Below are 24087 nucleotides of genomic sequence, written 5' to 3' on the forward strand. Positions count from 1 at the left end.
AAACGTGCTGCGTAACACGAGAATGAACCTCATTGGCTCTTGCTGAAGCTCAAACGTGCTGCGTAACACGAGAATGAACCTCATTGGTTCTTGCAGAAGCTCAAACGTGCTGCGTAACACGAGAATGAACCTCATTGGTTCTTGCAGAAGCTCAAACGTGCTGCGTAACACGAGAATGAACCTCACTGGTTCTCGCACATCAAGCGAACATGTTTGAGCTTCGGTTTACGTAATTTGTGTTCTGAAGATGAACGAAAGTCTTATGGGTTTGGAACGACATATGGGTGAATTTTTCATTTTCATTTTTGGGTGAACTTATCCCTTTAAAATTTAACAGGAAGGCTGTTTCAAATTCCAATACCAACAAAAGATGTTGATCTAGGAACATGTCTTCCTAGGTGTGAATTTGCATCAACCTTAGATGCCAAAAAATGCATCTCCGAGAAACAATTATTGATCAGATATTCTTAAAATAAAATGCATCTTGTAGGATTTTTATAGTTACACAACAAAGGAGTGGAAAACACCCTCCTGGTATTTGCTAGAATTGGGAAAAATGTCCATGAGCCCAGTTTGAATATTGCACACGTAGCATCACAACTCAAAAGATTAGATGGACATGATAAATCCAAAATCAATTTCAGATGCAGGTGCACTCAACCTAAACTAAAGAAAGCTTCGAAATTGATAGCAGAGCGTGACGTGGTACATCATTGGTCATGTTTTTGACATGTTCGGCATTTTGTGTCATGAACTGAAAGACATTAATGTTGTTCTGTGGAAACTGTAAATAATCTACATGATTATTTTCGCTGTGCCTCAGATTTGTGGATGTGTATACAAACTTGCTTCTTGTATAAACTTATCTGTCTATTGAAGTACTGTGTAAATGTTTTACAGTTATCCTGTGTGTGACCCCATAAAACCTCTATATAAACCGAAATTAATGATGGATATTTAATTTTTACATGCTTTTAATTTTATATGTGTCACATAACGTGTATGATTTTTGTAAGCTGTAATAAAATCATGTAAATCAAACAATCTTCTACATTAATAATTACATCATGAGTTGATTATTAGTGCAATATGCAAAGCAATTTGATCTAAAATGATGACAAAAAGACACAGAAGTACAAAAGAAATATAATTTACAAAGTATGAATATTCAGTGATAAAACCTCCCAAATCTACTTATCATATCCAGAGCCTCACAGTGAGATTGAGATATTTAAATCAACACACTAAATTGAAATCCACTACAGACATAAACAGCAGCTTTATAATAAGCTTCCTTATTTAATCTCATCTGAGTGACCAGAGCAGCATTAATCTGACCGCCACCTCTCCAGATTCTCATATCTGGAGTCAATTATATTCACACACACGTAATTGAGGTCATGAATTATGAGGTGGATATCAAGGTGCATCTGATCTTAATGACTAACGAATGAGTGCTATTGGTTCAGGGACAACTTTAACTCACGTACAGACTATAAACAGAATGATGCCCCTTACAACCCTGAGTAAGAAGAACGCACAAGCTGGAAAAGAGGTAATTAAGACTTTAAATGGGGGAGGGGGAAATAATAATAACGACAAAAACAAAAGGACAACAAAACTCAAGATGCAGAATTAAAGCAATAGTTCTGCCAAAAATGAACATTTTGACAATCTACTGACCCACGTGCCGTTTCAAAACCGGATGACTTTATTCCTTCTGTGGAACACAAAAGGAGAAATGTTCGCGAATGTAATGGCCACTCTTTTCCATATAATGAAAGTGAATGGGGATCTGGGCTGTCAAACAAAAAAAAGTTACAGAAAATAAAACTAAATAGAAAGAAAATGTCCATGCAACTCAAATACTTCATTAGTTCACTCAACTCAAAAACAGACGCTGGAAACAGACCCAAATTTCAGTTATTCACATATAATCTTCTCCTACACTGTAGCTCTCGTCTCATTTACAATGCTGCACTGTGATTGGACAAGTAATCGTCAATGATTGCTCACCTTGCAGTGATGTCAGAACTAACATACTGTATCTAAAGACTCCATATTTGAATATATGTAGATGTGGACAGTAAATGGTAAGATTACATAAAATGAATGTGTGGCTTCTGAAGAATTATGAATTTAGACTTAGAATATAGAGCATGCTTCGGTGCTTTTGGAGCTTGGGTGCCCTTACATTTCCATTAAATGGAAAAATTTGCAAATGCATTCTTCAACATTTCTGTTTTCTTGTTCCACAGAAGAAATAAAGTCATACAGGTTTGGAAGGACATGACGATGACGTTACATTTCTGGGTTAACTATTCCCTTTAAAAATGAGATTCAGGGTAAGAAATGCTAAAAGTAAAAACAACAGATCATGATATGATCGATAAAAGAACAGGCTAGCAAATAGCAAAGATCCAGTCCAATGTTTTCACACTACATGTCAAGACTGATACGTTTGATCACAATATAACACTGAACCCGGAACAGGAGGAAACGGAGAATATAGCTCATAAATGAAACGAGTACTTTTAAGTGCTGACGATTTCATTGTCCACAAGGACAAAACATTGAGATAACGATACTAACCTAAAAACATCACAACCTTCCTGTCTGAGCTTCACACCAGTGCAAAGAAGTTCAAAAGGTTTTCCTCTCTGTACAGCGCTAAAAAAACGAAATGCACAAAAATATAAAATCGGGAATATACAGAGGCTTTGTATCAAAATAGTTTTTGCTTCTTTCAGTATAAGTTAAGGATAAAAAGTGGGTGTATCAGTCAATTAAAAATAATAGTCCAAAAGTATAAGCCTGTTATGACATGACAATCCGTTTTAAGGTAGAGCGGAGGCTAGCGCACTTGTACTGTATCCGCTGTGCTGTGACGAACAGCTGTCACAGAGTCATCGGGCTCCTGAGACTGGAACATGGCGCTGAACTGGGCTTGAGCCTCACGTAACTGCTTGAGCATGACAGAGCAGCTCAGTCCACGTGCGCAGTTCACACGCACCAAACCCGACTGACCGCCCGACAACACCCAGTTGTATGAATCCATGTTTGGGTTAAAACGGACCTGAGAGAGAAAGAGAGTAAAAACACTGAATTTCTTAAGTAGATAGTTTGCATGTCACTGATTTGTCAAGTGGTGAGTAGCTTGCATTTTGCTCTTGGTTAGCGTTGATTTTGGCCCCTGTGTAGATATATTTTTGGTCTAAATCAGATTAATTAGTAATTCCAAAAGGTGTTTAACCTTCTGTTCCTGCATGTCTTCTGTGGGTCACTGCACTATGCCGCCAGCAATAAAGCATTTTAGCACAGCTATAATCACTGTGTATGTGGCTCTGATGAACAATAAACGCTTCTCTTGCTGGAAGACATCCAGTTCTGCCTGTGACTTCCTCCTTGGCCACAGTTTTTATTGACAAAACGGGATTAAAGGGAGTATAATCAAACTTTTTCCGCATTTATTTTACACTACAGTTCAAAACAAACAAACAAACACACATTCACGCACGCACACACACACACACACACACACACACACACACACACACACACACACACACACACACACGATCTTCACTTTAACTTATGGGACCTTATTGTAAAGTGTTACCAAAATTTTAATCATACTCAAAATATATCAGTGCGGTCAAATCGATTAATCCCGATATATATATATATATATATATATATATATATATATATATATATATATATATATATATATATATATATACACACACACACACACACACACACACAGAGAAAGAGAGAGAAATATATCTAATATATATAAATATAATAATATATACAAGCATATTATGTAAAGAAACTTTTATGTTAGATGCGATTTATCGCAATTAGACAGCACTAAAATATATATAATTAATATATAATATAAACTTTATGTAAAGTTTATTATAAATATAAAATTATATATATAATCAATTATTTAGCAAATTATATTATCAGAAATGTACTTTATATAGAGCTATAAAAATAAATCATTACATCAATAAAATGCAACTAGGCATATCTTACAATATCCTTATAACCATAAATGATGAAATGTTTCATTGTGCAGTGCTTTATTCAGAAAGACCCACCATCTCAATCTACACAGCCTGCTTTCTTGCTCTCCTCCCATCATCCACTCTAGATCCAGAGTGACATTTTCCTAATTTTACAGGCCATTAGCTTCTGTCCATCTTCTTGCTTAACTCTCCGCAAACCACCAGCTCTTTCTCTCTCTCACTGGCCAGTGCAAACACTCCAGGACAGCAGTGCACTGCCACTGCTACATACAACTATAGCTTTTCCAGAGTGAGTAACAATAGCTAATACAGGTTTAGTCTCCACAAGGTGACTGCTGATGGATCACCTTAAGGGGAACATATTTAAGGTCAAAATCTTATATCACATGGTGAGTATTCTGATATTAGAATCTTTCACAATTTAATATTTAATTTTGATTGGTCTACAGCAGCCCATCCTGTGGTCTAATAGGTGGTCAGCTACTACAACAAATTCTGTTGGGATTTCACATGATTATCCTGGCATAAAACAAGCATCAGGTGCAGCTGGCATCAGTTTCTCAGGGTATTTCACAGCTCTACACTAATAGGTGTCAGCGAGGGCCTCAGCTGGTCTTGTTTACTGTTATATAGATAAATGTGATCTCACCTTGTAGAGTGCGCTCAGTGGCATCTGGTCCACTTTAGCGACACCTTTGACCTCGTTTTGGTGCAGGTGCTTCATCATGGGCCGATTTTCACACTTAGCAAAGTTCCCCTGAGAGAGAGAGAAAAAACCAAGCTGTTAACTCCGGAGTTAAGAGAGCACTAGATATAAAGTACAGTTACTTACACTTATTATAGCGGATATCATCAACTACTTCACATTACAATCCATGTCACGTTCAAAACTTTACAATCTCATAATAAGATTGCGCCTGAAACCCAGTGCGTCTAGTTTCAATCTCTCACAGTTTGAATTACTTTTGTACGGTACAGTGCATCACTGGCAATTTTCACACAGCAGCAGAAAAAAAGGTTGTTACTCTGGTTTGGAATGCTAAATATGACTGTTTATACACTTAGTAATAAAATAAAGTGACTATAATAATAAAATTTAATGACTTGCATTTCAATCTATATCCAATCCTCGCACAAAGTTATTGCAATGCTTCAGAAGACTAGGAATTAAACGTGTTGATATAAAAATTCTGGCTGATGTCGCTAATACATTTTTTTTATGATATGGCCGATAAACAATAAATGGATGGCATTATAATATCTATTATGTCTATAATTATTAATATGTCTAAAATTTCTAACAAAACACAACCTAAATAAATATATTAATGAACAGTATAAATAATGGATGTTTTTAATAGTGTTATTCAATTACTAGAACTTTATTAGATTAGAACTTAAAGAGAGAGTTTTTGCATTTAAGGTATACTTTTTTATCAATTAATGCATTCCCTGGGAATCAAACCCATGACCTTGGTGTTGCTAGCATTCTGCTTTACCATTAATGCTTTAAAAAGGACTTTCCTTCCCAACCTCAGAGCAGTGCTACCATTCAGACCATTGTTCCTTTGCTGCCTGAATGTGTGTGTATGCGCAAGGTTGACTGAGGAGAGTTCAATTAACCCAATTCAAACAGCTCTTGCCTGCTCCAGACCGTGGCCATGAAGTGGACATGTGCAGCGCGCCATGGATGGACGGACGGAGGGGGGTGGAGCGCTGGAGCGTGAGAGGGCAGAACAGATGGAGCAGCTCTGTGATGGGGGTAGGCCTCCAGGCGGGTATGACTTTAAATTAATGAAGGGTGCAGAACTTAATCAACATATAACCCATGAGATGCGGGATGAGTCTCAGAGGGATACGAGAGAGAGGGGTGCCAAGAGGCTAACACACAGACAGCACTCCTGGGTTCTCAACTGTGTCTCCTGCACTCGCTCAGGTGTGCTGGGAATATAACTAAGCCAATAAATCCAGCCCGGCCACGGCTCCTGCACTGTCCGTGTGTAATGATCTGTGGAATAGGCTGCAGTACACAGTAGCTATCACACACAGATCATACACACACAGCCACTATCATATACACACATATTAGGGAGGCCACTAATGGATTTTTACATGGTCTTGCAAACACATACTTCGTACACAGAAAAACATTCAGAAAAGCGGGGGCGTATCTATTATTAAAACTGGGATGGACACATCCCTCCAACTTCCAGGAATTTACCCCACTTTTTAAAAATTAAGAGCTTTTTTTTGGTTTGGTCGAAGTGCAAAGACAAAAATGTAGTCGGTCAAATAAAATAACAGCTTCAACCAACCCTAATATGGCTAGCGCCCACCTGCTTTTCAGCAAATCAGTTATGAATATTAATAAAACATCACCTAATTAATATTCATGAGCCAGGACAATAAGGTTTACAGTGCGCCCCTTTACTTTTCCAAAAAATTATTTAGTTTGGTGCAGAGCTCTGGTGAAAGTGAAAGAAAATAGCTTAAGTGGCAACAAAGGATCAATACTCTCAAAATCTGATTTCCTACATCATTTCCCAAGCACAGAGATACGTCATGAAGAAAACTGCTCAACCTCTCGACGATGATGAAGTTAAACAATGAATCGTGTTTTTGAATTTCTCACCAGGTCCAAGTCATGAAAGTGGAGATAGTACTTTCTGACTGCTCCTTTGTAGGTCAATGGCTCCTTCCCAGGGTTATTTGTAGCGTTTTCCATGTCCTCCTCCTGTTCCTCATCTCCAGGCCTCTCACCGGGTTCAAACTGGACCATGTCAGTCCTGTACACTAACTGTGGGGATTAAGCAAAATGGTCAATGTTAATTTAAGGCTTTAATATGTGGGAATTCAATTAATGATTAAAAAACGTACATATCTCCGTCGTCTGATATTGTTGGGGTCCATATCCATTTCAGGAAGCAAACTAAACAAACAATCTCCTCCATTGTCCGAAACAGCAAAAGTATTCATCCAATCAGACATAGACAGGCTCTGAAAGAGAGAGTCGTTTTGTCATTATTAGACAATTGTGATTATATTTAACCATGTAGAGATAATCTTGTGAAATGTCCACGTACCCAAATAGTGGCTTTTCTAGGACACACAAAGTAAGGCTTAATTCCAAGGTAACCTGAATCAAAATAATGGACTCCATGTTGGCCAAACCTACACAAAGCAAAAGAAAAAAATGATTTGATAAGAATATAAATACAATGCCTGACTTAAAACTTTATTTCATATATTCAAAATAGCAAAAATGTGTGGACTCACGTGGCAAAGCAACACTCTTGAGCCATCAGGATGCCGCTCCAAAAGAGGGGCCAGTACACTTCAGGGGACAGGCAGCGCTTTACTGCCAAAAGAGGCACGTAGGTTTTCCTCACATCCCATATTTTAGCCATGCGATCATCTCCGACTGTCACCAACAAGTTACTTCCCAACCACAATAGATAAAAACATTATGTAATTCATGTTTTTCATACCTCAAAACAATTACAAACAGACCAATCATTTTAACAATATTCCCAGTAATCTTGCTCTCCAGGTACACTACCATTCAAATGTTAAAGTAAATATTGTGAAATATTGTTACAAATTAAAATAACCACTTTCTATTTTATTATACAGCATGTTGAAATATAAAGTATTCCTGTGATGTCAAAGCTGAATTTACACATCACATGATCCTTTAGAAATCAATTTAATATGCAGATTTAGTGCTAAAGAAAGATTTATTATTATTATCAATGTTGAAAACAGTTGTGCTGCTTCATATTTTTGTGGAAACTGTGATACATTTGTTTCAGGATTCTTTGATGAATAGAAAGTTCAAAAGAACAGCATTCATTTGGAATAGAAATCTTTTGTAAAATTATAAAATTCTTAACTGTCAGTCACTTTGATCAATTTAACACATCCTTGCTGAATAAAAGTTTTAACTTCTTTAAAAATAAAATCCTTCTGAACCCACATGCTCTCCTCTGAGCATCTGGACAGTAAAAGGGCAGAAGAGACAGCTGATCCCCCCTCAAACCCTCCAGCTTGAATGCTTGAAATTGTGTGCATGGTACGGCTGCTCGTTTATGGCAAAAATCATAAACATGACTATTTTTGGTCAATATTGAAATTATGATTATTGAACACAATTATTGGTGGGTGATATGATCAAAGTCTTATTTCACGAAATGAGTCATTAGAAATATCAGTGAAATTTCACACAATTATACGTTTTACTTTAGCAAAAACTAATGCTAACTAGTGTAAGAAAAAGACTGCATTTTACAACACTCACTTATTTGGCTGATTTGGATGTTAAGTTTGGGCTTTTAGGGAGTGAAGGAAAGGAAGGTGCGCTGGACAGAATGCGGCAGCGGAACAATAATCGTTTTACCTCGATTATCTTGTTTTCGTAATCGTTGGAAGCCAAAATCGAAATCATTTCCGATTAATCGCACAGCCCTAGTGCATGCATACAAATTGCACCCTCTAAAAGCATTTCTTTAGGTGTATCTGAATTCTACATGAGCAGTCACATTTAAAGAGCCTAAAGAAAAAAGAAAAGAAAAAATCTCCACTTGATTTCACTACCCCCCTGTGGGGCAGTGGGATATGGTGTCATTTTCCAAATGAACTTTTCTAATGCCACTTACAGCAGCCTTTTATAAGGTCACGGCTCTTTAAATCGAAATGCTACGAACAGGCTGTTGAAACTACTGATGCTGAAACAATGTGTGATGCTATATGATGAAATATATTTGATCTAGACTGCTTCTCTGTTGCTAAATGAGAAAACTCCATGGGTGGGCTCATCACAAAATACAACACAAATACCAATGAAAAATACTGGATAGTACCATGTTCAGAAGAAATCTATACCAATCAAATAAAAACCAACCTCAAGTCCACAGCAAACGTCTGAGTACACTACAGATGATTCTCACCTCGAGGCTTTGCACCAGCTCAGGGTTCGGATGTTCTCGTCGTGGGCATGAAAGCAGTGGTAAGGGAAGAGAGACACAACTCCATCTGGAGACTTGACTTTCAGTAGTGTAGACTTGCTAGCAAGATCCCACAAACCAACCAGACCTGGAAAAGAGAAAGTGAAGTGAAACATATTGTGACATAAATAAACAAAGACATTTACATTTTTACAATTCTCTTTAGAAGAACAAATAGACCTATAGACAAAACATATTAAATCACCATCATAGAAGCCAGCTGCCAAGAGGTTATGTGGCTTGACATGGAGCCAATCCATAGCAAAGCACAGGCCACTTTGACCTTTATGATCTGCCTGGTTGGAGCCCATCTTCAAAGAAAGCACCTTCTTCACCTGCAAAAACATCATAAACATCATAAAACAGGTCATATAACACTGATCTAGAACACTTCATCTAGCTGTACTAATTACAAAATTAATGGTATACATAATTATATATATAATGTTTTTTATGACAATGCAAAATATTAATGCAAAAATAGTGCATACATTTTTAAGCAGTGGTAAAATATTTAAGATGCTCTAGTCTAAATGATGCAAAACGGCTAGAAATTATGTATTTTTTTAAAGAAAATGTATTTAAAAAAATTAATTTCTAGCTGTTTAAAAAAATATATATTTTAGATCAAAGCACAGCTTAAAAATGTATAAGCACTATATAAATTCCCATTTATATAAAATAAACAAAAATGTATAGAAACAACCTGATATAGAAATTATAGAACTATGTTCATGAATATATTATTATTATTATTATTATTACCATTTCATATTTACACAAAATATATTTTATTAAATCACATTTTTAAATTCCCTTATATTTCAAGCTAAATAACAGTTTAATATTTGCTCTATAGTTCTATAAAGCTATTTCCTTCTGCCCTTATCCAAAAAAAGTTTAGATTAATCCTTCACTTTACACTTAACACTTAGTTTGAGGAGGTCCTTCTACCATGACAGCTAATTTCCAGAAGATCATCTCTTGGATGCTTGAAAATGTTACGTAGACTGCCCATAAAATGGCCCAGAGGAGCCATAACCAGAACAGTTTTAGTGAAAAACCACTTCAACTGTGAAATTAAGCTACAGTGAAAATGACACGGCAGATTCAAGCAAGCATTCCAATGATCTCTTGCCATTCTACCTTTACATCAGTTGCTTTAGGTTTGATGCAATGACTGTGTAATACAGTGTGTTTTTTAATGTGTGTGAAACAAAGACTGAAGTCTTATCTGTGAAAATAAGAGAGTGGATATTGACCTACCCGGCATATCAGCGGTGCTCGGCTGGTTTCTCCTATTGGAAAACACATAAATGTGTTCAATGTGCATTTATAGATAGGAACATTACTATTCAACACATGACTGCATTTATCAAGAAAAACAATCAAAGGAACAAGGATCAAATGACGTGCTTAACTGAAATTATTTAAAGTATAAACAAGCAGCAATTTAACAATGTCATCATTTAAAGGGGTCAAATACAGTGCATTTGATCTTATAGAGTTTTCCCCCCCGTTAAAAAGTCATCATTTTGTTTTCATCATTTTCCACTTGCTCTCCTGTACTATTAGAATCAAATGGGCTGTTTTTGCTACCATCCCTTTAAGACTCCTGCGTAAAATCTGTATAGCTGTAGAGGTTGTGCTTTTATTTAGAAATAAATAATAGGGGAGACCGGGGACAGTTGCAACAGGGGATGGTTGCAACATGTCATTTTTCTCCAATCAGAAACAAGTTAGAGTGATGACACTCATACTGCACATTCACAGTTAGACCCTCCACCCACCAAGCAGACAGTAGACATATTCAACATCTGCTGCTGCATTTATTGAACAAAACTTGTTTTCGAGGTATGAAAGTAAAAATTTTCAAGAGATATATTTTTGTCATACCGTCCTGAAATTTTGTATGAATTAATCAAAACTTACTTCGTTTGAATTATTGTTTTGTTGACTTCTAAGTGACATGGTTAGCATGTGTCAAAGTCAGTGTGTCTAGCAGGCATATGATGTTCTGAACTTCTGTCATGGCTGATAGGGTCGGGGACGGTTGCAACATGTTATAAATTGCATGTTTAATAAAAGTTTGTTGCATTGCAAATTGTTAAATTCTTCCTGTCTGACACTGAAATATGGAGAGATTGAATAGCATCTGTAACACCTGCACACTGAATCTATGTAGGCCTTTGTTCTACACATGAACAAACAAAACTCAATAACTGTTATTTGATAAATATGACTAAATAAATAAATAATAGGCTACAATAATATTATTAAAATAAATAATACTATAATATTATAGTAGGCCTAAAACAGTTAATATTTTCAGAATTCTATGCTCATTGAGACAAAAAGCTTAAGTTAATTTATGAAATTTAAGGTATTTTTAACATGTTACAACCGTCCCTGTGTTGTGTTGCAACTGTCCCCTGGGTTGCAACAGTTGCAACATCTGACTTCTTCCATTCAAATAAATACTGTGAACGATATGTCATATATAATCATCTTTAAATGGTATGGGTAATTAGCAGACAGATACAAGTTTAATATATACAAATTTGGTTGGTCTAGTCAAAATAGTCTCTGAGTAATTGAGAGAAATGCAAAAAGTGTTGCAACTGTCCCCGGTCTCCCCCTACTTAAAAAAACAAATCTACTAAAAACTCCAATCAGTGTTTCTTGAACAAAGAATGAGAATGAATTTCCAAGTTCTTTAAACAGTGATTCATATTCTCACCAAGCAGAGAATATTAAACAAAAGAGAAGTTCTAGAGGTGGTGAATGGAGTCACATGTATGAAACTGTGTGTGTCTCTGGTCAGACAGTGTGCGCATGGACAGAGTGTGTGTATGGGAGTGCAGGGGTGATATATTGCCCCATGGCTTCAGGTTGGAGCCGTACAGAGAGGGGTGACGGGTCGATCAGGTCGATAAAGCATCGCACCTCTGATCCACTCATTCTGGCAGCGTGGCAGACAGCCCTGATCACGGGCCCTTTCTCCAGGCTGACTAAGGTCTTTTTGATTGACAGGCCAGGAGGAAACGGGTGTCAGGTATTCGGCTGAAATTCATGGCCTCAAACACTAACAACTGTGTAGCGATGCATCTTTTTTGTCATTTCAATTATAGATCCTTGTCTGATGAAAACAAGCCAGTAAATTATTTCCATTGAGAAGGGAGGAGTCAGCGTCTCTCTCGTCACCTTTTGCGGGACACCCTTTCACTCCAGAGAAAACCTATTTATAATTATCTAGCATAAACCTTCCAAACCCGAGACCATAAATAGAAAGTGGGAATGTGGTTAACTGTTTTATCACTAGCTTTTTGAAACGTGTCCTATAATTGCTACTGTGAGTCCTTTTCAAATCAATGGACAATCCAATAATCAATCTACAGTACGAAAAGGTTCAAATTAGAAAAAAATGTTTAATAAACAAAAACCTAAAGTAAAATAAAAACTAAGAAAAACAAGGAGATGTACAAAAACAAACGAAGCAATAAAAAAAACTAAATTTAAACAAATAGCTATAAAAAAAAGTTTTTTTTGTATTGAAAAAAAATAAAATAATTTATAATAAATTTGTATTTAATACACAATAAATAAACAAAATATTAATAAATAAACAAACACCTAAAAAAACTAATAAAATGTCAATAAAAACAATATAAATTAAACTAATAAAATGACAAAAACAGAATAAAAATAAATAAAATGACAATATAAACAAAAACCAATAAAAACAAAATAAAAATAAATTAAATGACAATAAAAAACAAAAACAAAATTAACATTAAAACTGGAAAAAAACAATACACAATAACCAAACCAATAAAAAATAAAAAATAAAATAAAATGTAATTTTCCTTAATAAATAAATAAACAGTAAATATAACAAATATTAACTAAATATGAATAAATTACCTTAAAAAAATATAAAGACAAAAATAATAATAATAATAATAATATTATATATATATATATATATATATATATATAAACAAAACATAAATAAAAACCTATAAAATATAAAAACAAAACAAAAATTATAAAAAAAACATTTTGATTTTCATTTATATGCACAATGTTTCCCCAACATACTCACTCCAACACACACGCACTCCAACACACACGCACGCACGCACGTACACACAAGCCAAAGAGCAGGTCTGAGGTCTGACAGGAGGATTGTGCGTTCAGTAATGAAGGTTAATTCCCTGAGGGATTAAAAAGTTCTTGGCCAGAGCTCATTGCCGGGTCACTGACCAAAGACTCCAGGAGGACTCGAGTCCAGTAAAAACCACAAACAGAGCCATGAACAGTGTCAACAGAAAACAGTTTCCAAAACCAGTGTGGAGATGTTAAACGGGTGGAGTGTGAGAAGCAATTTCTGTAAGTAATATCCGGAAAATACAAGAGCGAGAGAAGGAACAGCATTGTAAAGGTCATAGAGCACGTTTTTTAGTTGAACAACATCCAGGCATTCCTTCAGAATTTACAACACGGAGAAATAAAATGCGAGCGGTGCAGTACATGCCTATTTCAGTCCAGATCAGAGTGAAGATCAAAAACATACATATTCAACCAGGATTTCTTTTTCTCAAATTCCCTTTTAAATTCAAGACTCAACTTGAAGAAGAATTGACGCTCACTAACAGCTTCAGTCCTTTGAGAGAAAGAGGTCTTTAAAGAAAGCATTTGTTACATCCGAACAGTTCTTCTGGCCTCAGGAAAGCGTAATTAAGAAAGCATTAAAGCTTAGAGTAGGATCGATGAATTAGAAGCTTGCAAACAGGGAGAATAAGACACTGGCAGCACTGAAGAAACAGAGGCGGTTCATTAATGAACGTGGGCTGGCTTCTTATCTCCACTGGAGCAGGGCCCGAGTCTACCACACCGAGGGCCCCTGAGGGACCCACCATATCACTGCTCAATAACTAGAGAAACCTAGTACAAAAGCAGAATGTCTGAATGATAAATAGTGAGGACGGTCATGAAATTGCCCCTGTTTACTAAGTGTATTAAAGTAAGTGGAAAAGTCCATTAATTCCATTGAAATTCCATTATATTTCCAGGATTTCAATAGACATGAGAAGCCCTATATGAATATTGTTTCTTGATAAAATTCAATTTTATTAAAAATATCAAATTTTTAAGAAAAAAAATAAATTATATACACTACTGTTAAAAATGTTGGGGTACATTTTTTCATGTTTTTTTTGTTTTGTTTGTTTACAATTTAAAACAAGTGTTTTGTATTTAATTTAATACATACTTTAAAATGTCATTTATTCCTGTGATGTCAAAGCTGAATTTTCAGTATCATTACTCCAGTCTTCAGTGTCACATGATCCTTCAGACATCATTCTAATATGCTGAGTTGCTGCTCAAAAAACATTTGTTGTTATTATCAGGGTTGAAAAAAGCTGAAAAGAATGAATTACTTTAAAAAATGTTTTACTGACATTACCTTTTGAATGCTAGTGTATATTAAATAAGATTATCTTTCATTAAATTACATTTCATTCAATTATTATTCAATGCTATTCAAATGTACTTTTTATTTTATTCAAAATTTCTAATTGTACATATTTAAATGACTATTAATTACTATTAATATATTCTAATTAATAACATTATTAACAAACCAATAAATATCATAGTAAACACAATTTTGCATTACTGTATCGTAAAATTGTTCAAGTCAGAATAATAAGTTCTGAGAGAATGGTTTTACTGCTGGTAAAGAGCTGTATTTCAGGCACTGGCACACCATATCAGAAATATTTCCATGATGTTTTCTGCCATGTTACATGTTAAGTTACTAATTAAATCGCAGTGGTATGGAAACAGTTAATGTGGAAACAAGTACACTACATAACTCATTATGAACATATTATCAGCTCTTGAGATGTGATGGATTGTTGGCTGTATGCTCAATCAATTAAAATATGATATGCATTCATCATGTTAACCAATGACTGGCATCTGGATACAGAACACAGTATCAGCAGATCAGTGCTAGAGGGAAATCTCTTTCACACACACACACACACAAACACACACACACACACACACACACACACACACACACACACACACACACACACACACACACACACACACACACACACACACACACACACACACACACACACACACACACAGTATAATATATATATACACACACACACACACACATACACTATATACAGTATACATACACCTTTTATTATTTATTGTTTTATTATTATACTGTACAAACTATATAATACCCCTAAACCTATCCAAAACTTTCTGCATTTTCACATTCTCAAAAACCATAATTTCGTATGATTTATAATCTTTTTTCCTCTTGGGGACAAAAAAAAAAGTCTCCACAAAATGAAAAATGACTGGTATTACTATCCTTGTGGGGTCATTCGGTCTCTATAACGTAGGGAATACCAGGACCACACACACACACAATTAGTGAGGGCGTAGACTACCATTGATTTTATATCAGGTTAATACTATTTTCTATCCCCAGTTTTAACTAGTGAGGACCAGTAAAATATCCTCACAAGTCGGTGGTCATAATATATAACTATATCAGTGAGGATATTTGGCAACATAGCTAAACTTGTACTTGTACACACACACACACACACACACACACACACACACACATTCTTTCTTGTTCTCTCTCTCTGTTTCTAGTTATTTGCTGGCATCATTCATGAGTCAAAAGGATCTTTATAATTCAACCAAGGCTGTATATAATACCTGTAGAAAGCCATCCATTAGCAATCCCATTCAGTGTACCATCAAAAACAGCAAATTATAAGAATTTCATTTAGTCAGAAAGACTAACATGTTTGAATAGTGATTGGAAAAATATGATTTTTGCTTTCAGAATAGCTCATAAAACAGACTCGGCTAGGAGGAGCGATCGGTTAAACTGTAGTCAAGCGACATTTCGCTGCTGTGAAAAGGGGGGCCCTCTAATCAAACGGCTGAAGGCAGTGAAACTCATATAGGCACTAGACCCTCCCTCCTTTTTCCTCTCTCACTGTGACCGTGATGAATGAGAAGCCCTGGGAGGGTAATCTTTTGCAAACACACACAAACAGTACAGATAATGTGTTTAAGAGAATAAAGAAAAGAGGAAAACAGGGAATGATGCAGTGAATGACAGGTCATCAGTCTGTTCCCAGCACTCCCTGAGGAGAGGACATTACGAGCTCCCACGGGACAATCAGCCTACGCTGGCCATTTTATCAGTGCATGTGGCCTTAAGATGGGCAATGAAATGAAATAGCATCCCACGATCCACATTTAAGAGCCTGAATAGCTTCAGAAAATATTTGTTTGAAAGCCTGTAGTAAAATACCACACCTTGACTAAAATTGTAATTATAGTATTATTAATTAAAATGAATTAATAGACGACAACAACAACAACAATCAATCCATAAATAAATTAAATTCATCTTCCAAACAATTTCAGTAAATTTTGTTTATTCTGTTCTTAAACTATTTTCCAATGTTTGTCAAATTTAATTAAAGACATCATGCGATAAAGATTTGATGGTTAGTTTAGATAGTTTGTTTAGTGCTAATAAAAAAAATGCATTAAAGCACTTGGCTTGGGACTCTTCTGTCCTGTGCTGTCCTCTTCTGGAAGGATCAACACATTGCACATGAAGTCACTGGGTGTTTCTAAATCATGAGTGTCCAATAAGGAATGGCCACCTTCAATCAGAGTCTAGCCTAAACCCGAATTAAACATCTGAACAAGCTAATCGAGGTCTTTAGGATCACTAGAAACTTCTAGTCAGGTGTGTTGAAGCTAAACGCTAGGGGAAGTTGGCCCTCCCGGAGCAGGATTGGACACTCCTGTTCTAAAAAAAACAGCCAAGTGTCCCACAGAGAGTGTTAAAATAGTCATGACAAACTAAACATTGACTGTCCTTGGCATTTTAAGTGGACCTGATATATGACCCCATTAAAGAAATGCATTTGACCATTCTCTCACCTTTACTCTGATGGTGTGCTGCAAGGGCTTCTGGGTGTGGAAGACTGTAGACACCGATGGTTCCATTAGAGAAAGCTGCTGCTAGAAGACCTAATCTAGGCATTTGTGGAGCCTGACAAAAATGAAAACACATTTATATCAATGTACACTACAATCACAATAAAAAAAGATCACAGAAAAGTATTAAGAAGAATGTTCTCACAAACAATTAATTTGAAAGCATTATTTGAATACATTTTTGTTCAATACAAAATAAAATAAAAATATTTTAAAGGTACACTATAAAACATTGAGCCCTCTAGTGGTTAAAAAAACTAAACTGAATGCATTTTGCAGAAGTTCATGTTTTGGTTGTGTGACCTTTTAGAAAAGCCAAGCCAATGTTGATTCTCACTTTATTACGAGGTCTGTCGCATTCTCATTTGCCAGCAGACTCTCCTCTCCTCTCCTCCTCGGAGATTTGAGATTTAGCGGCTCCATGTCAACCTTTCTCGCTCATTGTGACAACAAACCTCTGCCACTCCCACACCATCCACGCGTCAAAGTAGCCGGAGCAGCTTTTCTCTATTTATGGATATGACGAGACACGTACGGGCGAGTGACGCATGTATGCAATTTCCTGCGAAAACCATCTCGACAGATCTAAAATTTAAACTGTTATACTAATACGCTTACCATAGTGAATCAGGGTAAGACAAAAACACATTTTGTAAGAAGGGTTGATGTATCGATTTAAATTTTGTTAATTCTGAACCAAAAAAGATACATTCTATACCTTTACATTTTCTTAAGGGGTGGTTGAATATGATTTCACTTTTCTAACTTTAGTTAGTATGTAATGTTGCTGTTTGAGCATAAACAATATCTGCAAAGTTACAACGCTCAAAGTTCAAAGCAAAGGGAGATATTTTCTTTTAAAGAAATCACTTCTTAAGGACTACAACAAACGGCTGGTAGGGACTACATGACATTCTTCCAGGGTTAGTGACATCACCAACCCTAAAATTGACATAAACCCACCCCGGGGACGCGATTTATAGATTATCAAGACAGAATATGCTAATCAATGACTAGAAGATAACTACACATAAACTACATAAATTCACCAACTAACCATTCAGAAATGTTGTCTACATGTTGTCACTTGTCTCTCCATCTTTCTGACTTCGGTTTTAACACAAAAGGCTAAAAGTTTTTGAAATTTCCAGTGCATGTCTGTGCTGTGAGGTAAAATGACACAAGCTGTTGAAGCTCCGCCCTCTGTGCTGGGAGCAGCAGCTCATTTGTTTTTAAAGGAACAGACACAAAAACGGTGCGTTTTTGCTCACCCTCAAAAAGTGACAACTTTAACATGCTATATAAAAATATTTGTCGGGTATTTTGAGCTAAAACTTCACATACACACTGGGGACATCAGAGACTTATTTTACATCTTGTGAAAAGGGCATTATACCACCCCTTTAGAATATTTGGTCTAATGTCATTTCTTACCTTTCTGCTGGTGGAGGGCAGCTCCCACACTCCTGCAGGACACCACTTTATATTCCAGATGCATCCGTCATCGATCGCTAGAGCATATGCTAGATGAGGAGCAGTTGAGGGCCTGAAGTGGGCAGATAAAAGTGTCGGAAATTACTATTTTATTTAAACCCCAATACGCCATACATATTTCCACATAAAGCCAATCTGTAAGTGCCTTATCTTGGTCACCTGCTTTTACACTGAAGGTCTCCGATGTCCCACAGCTGCAGTAAGACAGGACCTGAGTACAGGTTGTTGATTTTGTGTTGGTCATCCATGCCTTTGTGGCAGTAGATGGCAGCATATTGTCTTTTTGCTGCCCCGTCAGGACATGGGCACCACTCCATGGACCGCACAGGACCTCCCACAAAGAACAGAGCGTCCCAGCGCTCAGAATGATGTGGCAATGATTCAAACCTGCAGACATTTTTCATGAGAGCAGATATACACTACCATTTAAACGTTTGAGGTCAGTAAGACAATTTTTTTTTTTAAATTAATACTTTTATTCTGCATTATTCAGAATTGATGTTCTTTTAAATGTTCTATTCATCAAGGAACACTGCAAAAAAAAACACAGTTTTCACATTTATATTGAAATATTAACCAGCAAAATTGTTTTCAACATTTATGATAATAATAAGTGTTTCTTGAGCATCAAATCAGCATATTAGAATGATTTCTGGTGGATCATGTGACACTGAAGAATTGAGTAATGATGCTGAAAATTCAGCTTTGCCATCACAGGAATAAATAACAGTTTAAAATATATTAAAATAGAAAACAGTTATTTGTGTAAAAAAAAAAATATATTTTTTAAGTAAATGCAGCCTTGGTGAGCAAAAGAGAAATCTTTTAAAAACATTAAAAACCTTGCCGACCCCAAACTCTTAAACGGTAGTGTAAAAATGTAATTAAAATAAATAATTAAAAAATAAAAAGAATAAAAATAAAACACTTACTAAAAAAAGATGAAATATTTGATCAACTAACCAAACAATAACTAACAACAGAGAAAATGTGAATGTATAGTTACATTTTTTAAAAGTTGACTCTCAGGAATACTTTGAGTAAATATTTTAGGTCAAAGGGGACTAACGGAGAAAAAAAGTTTGGGAATCCCGCCTGTACTAGCTGAAATTAATTGTAACATATCTCATTTATTAATAATGGCAACAATCACACCATGTAAAAAAATATTTGTATGAAAGAGACAATGACAGCAACTGTCGGTGTCATTCATTTGCATACTAGCAAACAACAGATTGATTTAATCACTGTCAGTAGCTGTTTCCATCCAAAGGTGCGAACTTAACTTATGTGCAAAGGAGAGAAACGAGAAAAGAGAACAAAATCGTCACTTCCTGTGCATTTCCATACAGTGTTTTTTATGTGATATCCCAGAATGCACATGATAGGTGGATAGCTACTGTGAATGCAATTTTAAAGAACCAAAGCGTGTTAGTGGAAACTTACAAATGATATCTTACCTTTTCATCGTTTGCAGTCTGATCTGTCCCTTGATTTTTTCCCGAGTAAAGGTAAAAGAGGCAGATTCTTTCTCTTGGGGTAAATATTTTTCAGCCTCACTGTTAATCAAAACAAACACCTGTTAAAATGACCATTTCCATGGATATTATGTGGTATTTAGCTATACTAATACCTGTTGGACAGGAAATGCCAATCTTTGGCAGAAGGAATCCACTCAGGAAACACCCAGGGGGAAAAGTTTTCATCCCGGCTAGCATTTAGTAATAGAAGGAAAAGTAATTTAAAGATACAAGATACAATTCTTACATAATCTTGTAGAAAGAAAGTGTATAGCTTACAATGATTTGGTCCTACTAAAACAGTTCCAGACAGGCTCCATGACATTGTTAGCCAAGCCGTTTGGAAGCAGACACTGCTGATGAGCAGAACATAATTAAAACATTAGACCACACAGATATGGAAATCAATGTCATTAACAGAGTAAAGAGTATTGGGCTATAAACTCACATAATTTCCTCGGGATGGTCTGCTTCTGCGCTCCACGTTCAAGCTGAAGTCTGGCTCTGAATCTTCTTCCTCTTCACTCTCTGCCTCTTCAACCTTTCCTGGGGAAAAATCCTCATCATCATCCAAGTCGCTGTCAAACTCTGGAGTTTTCCTTTTCGTCCCCCTTCCCCTTGCTGCATTCTTTTTCTTGGAGGTGCTGTTCGCTTCACCAGTATCGAGCCTATCTTTTGTTGATTGAGTACCGAGATCCTTGGCCAGCTTGTGAAGATAATCTAAAGCACTGATCAAGATGAAAAGAATGAGATATGAATGAACAAGACCATTTTTACAAAATTACTAGCTGATCAGGACAAATCAGATCCTAAAGAAAATACATCAAGGTTTGTGCCTTATGGGAAGGAAAATGACAACATCATTTAAATACTCAAGGCACAATATTTTTACACACCAAGACCTGCTTTCACAGACAGGGATTAGATTAAAGGGATGGTTTACCCAAAAATGAAAATTCTGTCATCTTTTACTCACCCTCAAGCTGTTTCAAACCTATATGAATTTCTTTCTTCAACTGAACATAAAATAAGCTATTTTGAAGAATGTCGGTTGCCAAACATTTGATGGATCCCATTGACTTTTTTTTTCTCCTACTATGGAAGTCAATGGGATCCATATCAACTGTCTGGTTACCGACATTCTTCAAAATATCTTCCTTTGTGTTCAGCAGAAATAAGAAATTTATTTCCATCTATGCTTTTGCTACTGCAAATTTTAAGAGACTTTGTGAATAGCTCAATGGTAAGCATGTTGGTTACGCACTGTGGAATAACCAAGTTCAAGTCCTGATCAGAACACTTCATCTGACCATTGATTTTTCTAGAGCAAGATATATTTAATCCAGCAATATACAGTATACTATACATTCATATAATCTATACATGCTGTATAAATATGTGGGAAACTGCATAAAACTGGAGAGCATACACTTTAGCAGCTCTCCTCTTTGGCCGACCACTAGAAGTGAGTTCAGAAGTATCAGAGATTGCTGAATTGTCATGTTGTGGTGGAGTCTGTGGAATGATCTCCTTTCTCCTCCTTTTGACAGTAGTCTTTGCCTTAGAACCTTGATTCTTTTGGGTTCCCTCTGCGTTAACTGGGCTTTCCTGGTCCACACCTGGGGGAACCTGGGAGGTCAGTCCTAGAAAAGAAAGTCACAATAAAAGATTCATGAACGCAGTGGGAATTAGATCAATTTCTGAGTATTTATTCACTTATAAGGCATAAAGAACAAAAGCTATTTAAATCACATCATGACGGTCAAACATGCCTTTTGGCAGAACTTGATTCTCCTCTAATGACAAAACTAGTCATATAAGAGCAGGGGGTTTATAGTTAACTAAAACCATAAAAAAAACATCTTTGTAATTTTAAAAATAAAACAAACATTGAACACTGAAATTACACGCTTACCAGACATTTGCATCTCTGACTCCATCTTTTGCAGCTCTGAATCCTGAGTAGCTCCTTTACTCTCCTGGTTAATCTGTCCCGGTTGGTTATCTGTGTTCTTTTCACACGGCAAACCCATTTTTTCGCCTTTCTGCTCGCCCAACTTTAGGGCAGCTGCTGCCATTAATACCTGTTCTTTCACAGAACTGCTCCCAGCACAGTCTAGAAGTAAAGAAATGTGTTGATTTTATATGCAATGGTTTAAAATCAAAAGTGTACAAAAAAATTGAATATCCAACAAAAAATATATAGGTAATATATGCATGTTCACGCAACATTTCATCAATTACCATAATTTACAAAAATACATATAAAAAAAAAAACATGGCATTGTCATGGCATCATGCACTTTTCTGGTACTATTTTGTTAGTGTGATATTAAAATTGAATCAAATGTGTACAAAAATAGAATATAAAATAAAAAATATTGGCAATAAAAGCATGTTCAAGCAACATTTCATTAAATACCATGATATTACAGAAAATACATATCCAAGAACCATGGCATTGTCAAGGCATCATACACTTTTCTGGTACCATTCTGTTAGTGTGATACGAAAATTTAATCAAATGTGTACAAAAAAAAAAAAAAAAAAAAAAAAATATATATATATATATATATATATATATATATATATATATATATAGGCAATATAAACAAAAACAGAAAATTCAATTCCAAAATCATGGTATTGTCATCATGACATACACTTTTCTGGTACTTTTTTTTGTTAGTTTGATACTAAAATTGTTCAGAAATAGTAAACCACGCATGCGCAAAGTCCCGATGACAGGCGACTTGCCTACACAAACATTGAGCTTACTCAGGTTATGCAAAACAATAATTACTCAAGTAATTTAAATCTCATACAAGCGAAATAAATAATTAAATAAATTTGACATTACATTTTAAAAAGTTCAAAACTGCTTTTAAAATAAGCAACGTTATATACTGCCTTGAGTTGATGGATGTTCCTTCTCCTTCAGAAGTCCATTATATTCTAAAGAATAACTTTATAATAAGAAACGCTTGCTTCCATAAAGGACAGGAAAGACATGGGCTTTTTCTCTACACTGACAGCTTTTAACAGTGGCTCAGGCTGATCGTCCACTCTTTCCTTCAACCACACGGTCTACAATTCACGCGGGTTCGAATCCAACTCACCTGACACAATGAAAGACTCACTGCCGTCAGACGCCCGCTGGGTACAATCTGCCCGATCCCGATTTAAATTAAAACACTAGTATTCAAATGTGCTGTACAGAAATATGCTGCTTTTCTATGAAACTCCTCAGCTAAAGCATTTTTGATATATCAGCTAGCCGCCGCCATGTTTTAAGGGTCGCCTATGACCTCGTTTGCTCATTACCGCCCCCTATCCAACACTGACACCAGAGAGGTTTTAAATATGAGCGTGATCCCGCCTGACCACGAGGTGGTGTCAATGTGGTCAAGCACAGTAGAGTGCTTTAACTGCCATATGTACACGTGCACACTTTTACAACAACAATTATACACCCCTTCCTCTTATCCTCTGCCATTTGCAGAAGAAATTGGTGACCTTTTTCAAATCTTAAAATGTATGCATAACAAGAAAGCTGTGTAATCTTTTGGAGGTGTATTTAGATGATTAATCATGTGCAAAAAGTCTGTTTTGAGTTGTATTCATTTTAATTTTTTTAGTAGTTATGGTTTTAATGGATATGTTGTAAGTGTTTTGTTTTTTTACTGATTTTTTGTTTGTTTACATGTTTTGAAATCCATTCAAGCAAAAAAAAAAAAAAAAAAAAAACACATAGGCCTACAGTGCACACACACACACACACACACACACACACACTTGTATGTTGTTTATGGGGACTCTCCATAGGTATAATGGTTTTTATACTGTACAAATGGTATACTCTACCCCCTTACATCTAAACCTATCCATCACAGAAAAATGTTAATGCGCGCACACACACACAATTTAATATTATTAATAGTACATTAAATATTTAGT

At 35.8% G+C, this 24087-nt stretch overlaps 1 protein-coding gene across 2 annotated transcripts; it reads right to left on the reverse strand.

Annotated features, from left to right (window-relative positions):
* Nucleotides 1–1132: 1132 nt before the first annotated feature.
* gtf3c2 (general transcription factor IIIC, polypeptide 2, beta) lies at nucleotides 1133–23460 on the reverse strand. Of its 2 annotated transcripts, none has more exons than XM_082147617.1 (19): nucleotides 23250–23460; nucleotides 22046–22246; nucleotides 21560–21773; nucleotides 20579–20858; nucleotides 20410–20483; nucleotides 20244–20321; nucleotides 20071–20169; nucleotides 18770–18997; nucleotides 18551–18662; nucleotides 17060–17171; nucleotides 10310–10341; nucleotides 9249–9378; nucleotides 8987–9131; nucleotides 7317–7478; nucleotides 7124–7211; nucleotides 6918–7037; nucleotides 6673–6837; nucleotides 4690–4797; nucleotides 1133–3076 (listed from the first exon to the last, which is right to left on the reverse strand). In XM_082147617.1, exons 2-19 carry the CDS (start codon nucleotides 22206–22208, stop codon nucleotides 2855–2857), a joined length of 2532 nt encoding a protein of 843 aa, XP_082003743.1. In that variant the 5' UTR covers nucleotides 22209–22246; nucleotides 23250–23460; the 3' UTR covers nucleotides 1133–2854. The 2 variants fall into 2 exon arrangements, with proteins under 2 accessions (XP_082003743.1, XP_082003742.1); XM_082147616.1 differs by having other exon boundaries at nucleotides 20410–20486; nucleotides 23250–23459.
* Nucleotides 23461–24087: the final 627 nt, after the last annotated feature.

The sequence above is a fragment of the Leuciscus leuciscus genome, assembly GCF_965113295.1.
Source record: "Leuciscus leuciscus genome assembly, chromosome: 19".
NCBI lineage: Eukaryota > Metazoa > Chordata > Actinopteri > Cypriniformes > Leuciscidae > Leuciscus > Leuciscus leuciscus.

What these genes read in the sequence shown, in the direction of transcription:
- gtf3c2 (XM_082147616.1), bottom strand. Translation starts at nt 22,208, where the DNA reads ATGGCAGCAGCTGCCCTAAAGTTGGGCGAGCAGAAAGGCGAAAAAATG. An exon ending in CAAGAGTGTTGCTTTGCCAC is followed by an intron (nt 7,212 to 7,316) that starts GTGAGTCCACAC and finishes TGCTTTGTGTAG; the next exon opens with GTTTGGCCAACATGGAGTCC. An exon ending in CACTGAGCGCACTCTACAAG is followed by an intron (nt 3,077 to 4,689) that starts GTGAGATCACAT and finishes TTTCTCTCTCAG; the next exon opens with GTCCGTTTTAACCCAAACAT.